General features: G+C 34.7%; 1 protein-coding gene across 1 annotated transcript in view; it reads left to right on the forward strand.

Annotated features, from left to right (window-relative positions):
* The first annotated feature begins 1,497 nt into the window (after positions 1-1,497).
* Positions 1,498-11,267, forward strand: part of LOC106458863 (ras-responsive element-binding protein 1-like) — a 21,431-nt gene continuing 11,661 nt past the window's right edge. The window contains 1 exon segment of the mRNA XM_022385215.1: positions 1,498-1,570. Coding sequence (XP_022240923.1) covers positions 1,555-1,570 — 16 coding nt within the window. The 5' untranslated portion in view covers positions 1,498-1,554.

Here is an 11,267-nt window from a genome sequence, read left to right on the forward strand (position 1 = left end):
AAGGTTGCCGTTCAGGTTGAATATTCCATTTCCAGTGGTTTTCTTTTCCTAATGTAGTTCGGTAATCCCATTAAGTAGTTTTGCCTCTAGATTTTAGAATTAAAAAACACATAATGTGAATGTGGGTACACCCTAATGGCTCAGCAGTTAGTCTGCAGGTTTACGACACTAAAAATTGGGTCTCGATATTCGTGGTGGGCATAACTTAAACAGCCCATTGTGTAGCTTTGTACTTAAACCAACCAACCAATTGAATGTAGAATTTCCGCTTCTACAGTGATCGTAACCATAAGGTGGCTATGTTGATGTTATTTAATGATTTTGAGAAACTTGACGTTAGGTTTCGCTTTCTTGTCATTAAAAAGAACAGTAAAGATTATTTTTTAAAAGCCCTGCATTACTTTCTCTCTAAACTTCATTCAATTCGTTACACAAGAGTAATTTCGAGTTAGTAAATTACAAACATATGATAATTGACAAAACTCTGAAGAAAAGTTTTTCGTTTCAGCAGTGTGGTTGTTAGTCGATTAAAAAGCTTCAAAATGGTCAACGAAAATTTGAAAAGATATTATCATCTTCTATGTATTGATATTAAATAGCAAGATTTGTAGCAATATTTACAAACATCTTATTTTATTTTATCTATTATATTAAATCCAATAACTCAGCGAACTACTGACAAAATCAAATGAATCCAAAAATGGTATAGATTTCCTCCCCCTCCACTCAAGTGTATAGTCTAAGGAAGGATTACTTAATCTGTCGATAGTTTTAATATTAAAAGTTGTCTAGTTTCTGCTTTGTGTTCGAATAACAACAAAGATCATAACCAACAAAAAATTTAGCTGTTTATTTAATAGATATTTGATAAAACTAATGGCACTGATAATTTCTAAACTATTGACATCCAGTCGTGAAAACTCAGCCGATTCACTACTAATCCGTCTGTTTTTATAGCCACCCGTCTGCTCAACGATAAATCTCTAATCTTACGACGCTAAAAATCCGGTTTCGATACCCGTTGTGGACAGAGCACAGATAGCTTATTGTGTAGCTTTGTGTTTAACAATAAGACCTGTTTTGATACCTAGAGATCACCAAGTTACTCTGTAAACGACGACTACGTTTAGTATGGTAATACGTTGAGGCTAGTAAACATGTATAATAAACAGGTGAAACTTTGCTGTAATCAGAGCTTTACACCTATAGAATGATTCTCCATTGGTCGGTTGATTGTCGTCCATACCATATACGGTCTTGGCGGGTAAGCGCGTTGCGCGCAAAGAGAATGTGAGGCCAGGTAAGTCATCTTTCATTGATCGCCCAGTATCTTTGTGATCCGCTGCATCTAACGACGGGTCATGTTCTGTGTACAGGATGGTTGTCATGGTAACCCTTTGAGTTACCGTTTGTATGTCTAGCCATTTGGTGCCTGTTCAGGTGTTAGATTTGTCGCCAGTTGCATGACGTCCATCCCCTTTAGTTCGAGGTCTTCACATCTTGCAAGTATGAAGTAGAATATATATGCTGGATTCTGAAGGTTAATAGAGAGGAATGGCTGATAGTAAAGGTATGTCTTGTCGTTACCTTTCAGGTAGAACTTCATGACGGTCCAATAAAGTATCCTTACGCGAACAAATTATAATATGGAAGTTTTCTCTTAGTCCACAGTGCCCTTACTTCAAGAACATAAATAAACACGTGGATTACATAATATATTATTGATATTGTTCTTTTGTTCGAAAACTATCGGAACTCGGTGTTTACAAAAAGGTTGTACGACGATAATTTGTTGGAGTCGTGCGGAAGCCCTACTACAGTTTGGGGTTAAGAAGTGTGTGTTCTGGATACGTAGTATTTATTTTAGCAACTTTTATATACCGCTTCATCATCATCATTATTTTATCTTATATTTTTCGATTTAACGTTTAAATCATAGTATAGGTGTATCACTTAAGGTTTTGTATTCAAATCCCACAAAGAGTGTTTTGTGTGTGTGTGGGGGGGGGACACAAGTGATCAAATGTAAGATAAGTGTAATATAAATACGAAATACTTAGTTGATATCCATTATAACTAAAACGTGATTTATTGAGAATAATCGGCATGCAAATATATTTGACGCGTGATTAGAGAACATTTTTTATAATCAAAGGGCACGTGCATTTGTCTGTATGTCAAGTAACAATATGTCATCAGACCAAAATAAATATATCTCAGGATGATTTATAACTTCAGAAAAATTTTAATTGTCTGCGGGAAAGCATATGAGAAAACAAATGTAGTTATTTTGAGATTAATTTAAAATGCTTGTATAACGTAAAGCATAAAGAACAACACAGTCGTTTACGGTCCACTCAAGTATAGTTTGATTTAAGTACCTATTGAACAATTGGTCCAAGGAAAGGTTCAGACTCAATATGAAGCCAGGTCCTCCAGTCACTTGGGTCCAGATAACTATAGTTTAATTATATATTGAACAATTGGTCCTAGGAAAGGTTCAGACTCAATATGAAGCCAGGTCCTCCAGTCACTTGGGTCCAGATAACTATAGTTTAAGTATCTATTAAATAATTGGTCCCAGGAAAGGTTCAGACTCAATATGAAACCAGGTCCTCCAGTCACTTGGGTCCAGATAACTATAGTTTAAGTATCTATTGAATAATTGGTTCCGGGAAAGGTTCACACTCAATATGAAACCAGGTCCTCCAGTCAATATAATCCAAATAATTTAAAATGTAAACAAACACCGAATAAGTTACTGATTTTGTTCTAGAAATTGGTAAACAAACGATATAGAAATTGAAAACAAGTATCTGGATAAGTTTAATACCAACAAAAGAAATAAACAACTAACATTAGGAACAAAGTTACACAAATATTGACTATCGAATAAAATCAGTGGCAAATTGAAGCACACTGTTTGGATAGTTTAACAGCTATTTCTGAGAAACGCCTGGCATGGATGGTTTGGTGGTTCGAATCCCGTCACTGAACATGCTCGTCCTTTCAGCCACAGGGGTGCTATAATGTGACAATCGATCTCACTTTTCGTTGATAAAGAGTAATCTAAAAGTTGGCGTTGGATGGTGTTGACTAGCTGCCTTCCCCTAACGCTTATAAAGGAGGAACGGCTATCGCATATAGTCATCGAGTAGCTTTGCGCGAAATTCAACAAACAAGTAATATTTCTGAGAAATAGTGAGCGTGTTACTCTTAAGCAATTTGAGAACATTCTTCAACTCATTTATTTCATCAACTTTTTTTTATAGAAGTCGTTCCATTAGTTGCGCCAACATAGCCACCAGATTAGGTTATTCGGCAACTATAAAGTAAGTGCTACTAGTTATGATGTGCACGCTCTAAAGCAGTGGTTTTTAAAACCTTTTTTCCTGACCAAAATGGAATGTATACTATCGCTTCCTTTCCGTACTTCTGTAACCTTTTTTGCGAACCACCCGAAATACATCCGTGACCACAATTGAGAACCGCTGCTGGAAGGACTGTTTTCTGTGTGATAAATATTAGCATGTTTTCTCTTTATTCGGATTTTGGGTTTTTCGGGAAAATCTTAAAATCGAAAAGCTGTACGGTTATTAGTGATATTATTTAATTTGTAGCTTTTTTTACGCCAAAATATTTCCAAAGAATAAATTAGGTATCTCTCTAAAGCCTAGGCCTGTTTTTCATAATTATTCGTTTTTGTTTTTTTAATAATGCATAAGTTACTAACCGTATTAACTTCTGGTTACTTCTTTGGCCGCTTCATACCTAATACTTTATTTGTGAACAAGTATCTTTTAGATGTTTATTGTCCACTGATAAACAAATAAATCTGCATATTTGTGAACAAAACAAACGTGAAGTTATTAAACGGAGAATATCGTCAGAACATAATCAAGATAATCATGTAGAAAAGACGTAAGTTAGCTTTGGGGATACATTATATGCTCTAAAATCGCCCAAGGTTGATTTTCTGACGTTTTTCCAGAGACACACCCATCCTCAAAAATCTATGAAGTTCTTGAGCGTGGTGATGTGTGTTGGAGCAGGCTAGGAGTGGGGACGCCATCGTCCTCATCTCGATTGTGAAAAGCTCGAACACGACATTTTGATGATGCCATAACTATCTCTTCACGGAAACAGTTTGAAAAAGCTATCTTACCCAACACCTATTCTTCATACCACTAGAAAATTGGGAAAATAAAAAAATAACACCAACTATACTATAAAAATTTACACTAATCAACGCTTGAATAATGTTTAATATACCCCACCTGCGAGTAACTAAAATCTAATGAAACTATCGCGTCTAATAACAAAGAATATATTTCACTATGAAATTATTGGTCATTTAAATCAACGCCCTCTAGATATCAAGCTATGTCACAATTAACCTCATAATTTTTTAATTTTTCTTTTTCAAATTCATTTGGTTTTAGCTTCTGAATCACTCGCTACACGTTGCGCACGTGATGCTTTTCAAATTCAAACATAAATTAAATCACACTTTTGACTACAAGTTGGGTGGGCCCAAAAAACTTAATAAAAGGATGGGAAAATTAATTAGGGTATAAATTTTGGAAATTACAATCACTGTAATTAGTTTAGGGGAACCAATCTAACGCATTTAATTTTTTGGAAATTTGGCCTCTGGACCCATTAATTGTTTAAAGATAGATACATTGAGAACGTTACAGGCACCTTTTACCTATTTATTGTTTATTACTTGACATCTTATTTAAATATTAAACGATTGCGAATGGCCCGGCATGGCCAGGTGGTTAGGGAGCTCGACTCGCAATCTGCTGGTCGCGGGTTCGAATCCCCGTCCCACCAAACATGCTCGCCCTTTCAGCCGTGGGGGCGTTATAGTGTTTCGGTCAATTCCATTATTCGTTGGTAAAAGAGTAGCCCAAGAGTTAGCGGTGGGTGGTGATGACTAGCTGCCTTCCCTCTAGTCTTACACTGCTAAATAAGGGACGGCTAGCGCAGATAGGCCTCGTGTAGCTTTGCGCGAAATTCAAAAACAAACAAACAAAACAAACTATTTGCGAACATTTATTTGTAGAATAAAAAGTGATTATTGTTCCAATAAGGAACACGATTACATCGAATTTAAGTCACGCTATTGTAACACTTCAAAATTTCAAGTTTAATGTACAAGCTTAATGTCATTTTGTAATATTTCTTAAATTCCCAGGGGATATGAGTACACTTTCAAAATTGTCAGTTAACACTCTACACAGCACTGGATCCAAGTTAACACTCTACCCAGCACTGGATCCAAGTTAACACTCTACCCAGCACTGGATCCAAGTTAACACTCTTCCCAACACTGGATCCAATATGTTAACTGTCAACTGCACTCTACCCAGCACTGGATCCAAGTTAACACTCTACACAGCACTGGATCCAATATGAAATCAAAATTCTGGAACTTGTATGAGAGAAATATGGCATGATTCATTAGTGATTTTTTTATTGAAAGTACGAAAAAAAATGATTAAACATGGACTCCATGCGTACGTTAAACATTGCCCAATGTATTTTAGCGATTTTTAAAACAATAGTTACTTTCATAATTTATCGTAAAGCTACATAGGGACTATCTCTTCATGGCTAGTCCCCCATGTTGAATTGAGAGAATACTGAGTTTTGACCTTCACTCTTATACCGCATCCATGGCGGAACGCGTTTTTGCAGCAATGGGTCGCGAACAACGAACGATATGATTCACAGTTCAGGCACGCTAACCACTAGGCCATCTTCGTCCTTAAAACGGTAGAACTTAGTATGTTTATCTTCTTAATGACATGTGGCCCTCGAACTGTGTAAAGCAGTTTGTTTGCTGTGGTAATGGGTCCTTCGGTGGGACAGCGGTAAGTCTGTGGATTTACAACGCTAAACGCAAGAGTTCGATTCCCATCTGTGGACACACCGACGAGGTTTTACTATAAAACACACATACACTGTGGTCATGACGATTTGGTTGTGCCGATATCATTTTACATTATGTTTTGATTGTTGCATAAGATTGCGTATGGTGACTTAATTCTGATGCCTCAGTTGGTTTCAGTAAATAAGTTTATGGCATTAGGTTGTGATGCTCTTTGTATGGTAACTTGATGTTAACGTTAACATTTTATAATGACTTGCATAATTTAGAAACATTATTTCGGCTGAAATTGGTTTGTTTGTAATTAAGCACAAAGCTACACAATGGGCTATCTGTGCTCTGCCCACCACAGGTATTGAAACCCGGTTTCTAGCGTTGTAAGTCCGTAGACATGCCGCTGTGTCACTGAGGGTTTCGGCTGGAATGTAGCGGTCTACCTCTGTATGGTAGCTTGGTTGTGGCGATGTAAGTTTAATAGATGACGCTACATTTGTGAAACAGTCTGGTTATCTGAATACCACAGTGTAACACAACCTGATTTTATCCCCAATTATGTACTGACAGTTACGAATCCGAAAATAATTTTGCAAGTTTAATCTCTAACCTTGGTTCTAGATGAAATTACAATTTGATATTTGAGTTTAAGGAGTAGAGTCTTAGCCAGTAAAGCTGTAAACTTTCCAAAACAAAGGATAATCTTTTTCACCAAATTATTCTAGCGAACTTACTTATTTCAAATCGTACAATCTCATTCAATCAGACATTTTTGATCATCTTAATTTAATAGTCATGTACTCAAATACTCATAACAGTTTGAAGAGCGTATAGTAGCGAGTTTATTGATTGCTTTAATCAATACCACGCTTTAAGTAGTGAAGGTGAAAGACGCTAATTGGGTAATAATTTTGTTTGTAAACGACGAATATAAATTACTAAAACCTTAAGTAGCATTTGAGAAAATTATGAGGTTAAATTAATGTCAATCAGATCGGTTCTCGCGGACACCGCTGTCTATAGTTACGTAAGGAGGTGGGAGTAAACCAAGATAACTACAGTCAATTGGTAGGAGAAACCCTAATCCGTACTTTGAGACGTGGTTGTTGTTTGTATTACGCCGTTTTTTTTTATTATATTTTAATAGTTCCCAGGTGGGTCAGCGTTAAGTACAGCGCTAAAATCCGAGATTCGATTCCCAGCAGCGGACTGTGTAGATAACCCATTGCGTAGCTTTGCTCTAGCATAATAAAAATATTTTATCAGTGCAAGTTGTACGTTATTTTCATGCCATTTTTAATTGACTTGGTATTTTACTTTCTGATATTGTTACTAATATGTTTTTCAATGCTTCGGAACGGAATTATTTTATACTTTCACTGGAAATGACCGAAACTGCCACTTACAAACACACACAAATATTTTACAACGAATAAAACTAATTGCGTAAAATAATATAACGTTTCTACCTTTACTTCATAAATTAAAAGGATAACAGTCAAATAATTAAATTATCGTGTAATTCAATTACTACTTAGAAGTAAGTTTATTAAATACATTGATCAACACATCACAGTAAGAGGTGAAAGGACACAGAAAACAGGTAATGAATTTGCTAGGTGAATAACAAATGTAAATTACTGAAGCTTTTTTTACCATTTGTTAAAATTATAAAGTAATAATTATATATAGTTTTATTATTATTATTATTATAAGTTTTAGCGAGTTCTAATTAACATATTTCTATTGTAAAAGTGCATCTTGGGAGATTATATTATAAAAAAGAGGTGGGAGGAACTACTACATAAAAACTTTGAGAACTATTTCCTTGTTCTTCTTATAATGTTATAGGTGATATTAGTCATTGTCGATGGCTCAGTGTTTGATTTGGTATCTTTCCATTTTTGGATCTTGTATAACCCTCCATAATTTGTCTTTCACTTAGAAAGGTTAAGTGAGAAAAGTTTGTTTAGACCAGTGGTTCTTAAACTTTTTTTTGCTCCATGCCCCACCTCGACACCTCAAAAATTTGATGCCCCTTAATATAAAAACAAATTTAGTGTTGAAAAGGTAAATAATAATAATATAATGTAAATATTTTCTTATTGTAGCATTTTCAAATTGCCCCCCTGTGGGGCGTGCGTCCCACGTTCAGAATCACTGGTTTAGACGGTACACTGTCCTGTGACATTAGTTTTTTTGTTTGTTTTGTTTTTCGGAAGAACTGAACTTGGGCTCAGATGAGATTCAATCCCCTAAAATTGGGATCAGGTGGAATTCGACTCACTACCGCATCTCAGTTTTCACTTGCGTTTCAGGTTTTTCCATATCCAGAGTAATTCGAAAAAGTTTCAGGTTTTCTGCCTTTTGGTTTTAGTAAAAAAAAATATTTAGTGGTTTGTTTATGGGTGGGCGATCCACGTGGCCTTCTTCTGTAAAAAGCTTTTGCTTGTTAAGTTTAGAGGTTAGAAAAACACGTTTAAAATGCAACTCTTGGACTTTTATATTTCTTGTGAACGTAAGTAATGACACGTAACATAATGATAAAACTTAAAAGAAACCTCGATTAGTCATTTAAGATGTGTATTTTTATGTTCGATAGATAATTTCGTAATTTGAAGTGTTTCAACAGGATATCCACATCCGATTACTTCCTCAAAGGGAATTCCAAATCTAGCTCTTTTTTTTTTATTAGTGACGTACCGAGTTCTTCATATTGTGATTGGACAGCTAATATATAAGTGGTTACGTGGAAAAGAAGTCAAATTTGTTACGAAAGCTTTCATGTGACTTAGCGAAGTACCGGGACCTAGGCGTCACAAGACGATGAGGGCACGTGATTTGAAGATTGTGACGGAGCTTGTTTGTTAATTGAGGATAATCTAAAGAAAAACAGCGTGCCATTACTTACGTTGTCTTTTTATTTTTGTTTGGTTATTTCGTCTCACAGAATATATAATTTGTATATAAGGAGTTCGATAGTTTCAGAATATCATTAGATCTATTCTTTACATTGTGTGTTTTTTCTTCGGAACTCGCGTACGTCAACTTCCAACATGTTACTTATTGGCTGGCGCTTCGCATCGTCGGAATATTGAATACCTTGTCAGAACGTTCTAGCATATTTCGTAATAATTGTTCTTTATAAATGACAATTAATATCGTCTTTAAGCCCTCCTATTTCCATTTGCCGTAGTTTATATGTTCTTTTAATGCAATCGAAATTTTGCTATTAGTGATACGTAGATTACTTACAGTCATTTTAGAGATAATGGTTATTTAAGAGCGCCATCTAGAAGCTATTACTCTTACTTTAGTTGGGAGTTTAAATTATTTCGCCAATCAGAAAATTTTAAAAAACCTCTAAGGAAAATGATTTTGAAATATTTTGATCCTAGATACGTTGCATTGTTTAAATGTGAATATATCCAGGGCGCGTGCGTGTTGTTTTGTGTTTTGAGTTTTTTACCTCTTTGTTTTTAAGACGTTATTTTTTGTAGATAACAATGGCCTATTATTTACAGTTCATAAGAATTGAAAGGGCTATTTATTGATTCTTGGATATAATTTTATTCAGAATCAGTCTGTTTAAGCTATACGCAAATGTCGTGGATAACAACAAATATTCCAGCATGCATTAAGAAAATAATGCAGTACTCAGGACTTGGAAGGCTTTTGTGGCTTGGTGACGTATCAGAGGTTCTCAAATTGCTTTGGGAATCAATGATGCCTTTCTCTCCTGGATCTTCAGTGGCTTCTCAGCACTTCTCTTCTAGTCAGAAACTGCAGAGCAGACTGAGTTTATAGGGTGTTTGTTAAACCTGACTTGCTAGTCTATCTTCCTTTTTTCGGTTATCACTTTTCGGACTTCATAACAAGGGAATTTAATGCTTCTAATCCCTGCAGTTCGTAGGTATCTTACCTGGATTTGACAACTTTCTGCGAAGTTACTTCTTCTTGTTTCCAGGAATTTTTCAGAATACGTTTATTGATGATCAAGGGAGAGAATAGGGAAACGTAAGCTTCTTAAGAAAACAGTATTTACAATTATTAAACGCCGAAAGGTAATGAAGCCGTGGAACTAACGAAACGATTTTTATTGTGTTTATTTGAAATATCCTCCTCCGATGGCTCAGCAGTAAGTCTGAGGGCTACAAATCGTGTTTCGATGCTTGTGGTGGGCACAACATACATATCCCATTGTATGTTTTTATGCTTAATAACAAATAAACAAACATCCATTTTAAAGTTGTGAGAAAACAAACAAAACGAAAAATAGCGTGTACAACAAATCGTTTGTTGGTGAAACGTGTGCTTAAATAAAAACTGCGATAAATGAAGGCCGTAAACAAAGCCATGTTTTTTTTAGGTAAGAAAGAGATCGGTTTTGTAATTAAGAATGTCAATCATCGATTTACGTTCTTTTCAGTTTTATCTAACAATTTTTTTATTCAACCTAATTTACAAGGTTTTAGGTATTAACCGCAAGAGGTCAGTCAGACTGAAACCATTTACAAAAATATTTCAAAACATGGAAGGAGAGCTTTTAAGTGTTTTAATTATTATTCCACTCGCATGTTTTGTTTCCTAAACTATCGAAAAAATCGATTAGGAATTTCGCTTTGAAAGTGGGTTCTGAAATGTTTTTTTTTTTGCTCTTGATTAATACCTTTTATATACTCAGTATTATGAGTACTTTAATATATAACCTTAGTATCAACCAATCATTTTAATTAATAAACATAATAACCGTAGTATCAACCAATCACTTTAATTGATAAAGATAATAACCTCTTTATCAACCAATCATTTTAATTAATAAACATAATAACCGTAGTATCAACCAATCACTTTAATTGATAAAGATAATAACCTCTTTATCAACCAATCATTTTAATTAATAAACATAATAACCGTAGTATCAACCAATCACGTTAATTGATAAAGATAATAACCTCTTTATCAACCAATCATTTTAATTGATATACATAATATTATTAGGATTAACCGTTCATTTTGCGTGGTACCAACTGCGATAAATATACGATAAGTTTAACAATCTGCGTATCTGTTTCAAATCTCGGAGAAAAACGTATTTATTGAAAAGTATGTATTGTTCGAAAATACTCTTTTAACACCTACTAGAGATAATGAATATTTTCAGTCCTAAACGCACCCAATTGTAACCTTTTGTTTTACAATTAGGGACTTAATATTGTACATACAACTTTCGTAGATTTTTGTATGACCTTTGATTGAAGATATACAATTTGTTTTTGCGTTTTTTTTTAAGTTTCTAGTTTCTGTTTAAATGGCATTAAGAAATTGATCATTATATATATATATATAGAGAGAGAGAGAGAGAGAGAGAGAG

This window comes from Limulus polyphemus, unplaced genomic scaffold (genome assembly GCF_000517525.1).
Source record: "Limulus polyphemus unplaced genomic scaffold, Limulus_polyphemus-2.1.2 Scaffold525, whole genome shotgun sequence".
Lineage (NCBI taxonomy): Eukaryota > Metazoa > Arthropoda > Merostomata > Xiphosura > Limulidae > Limulus > Limulus polyphemus.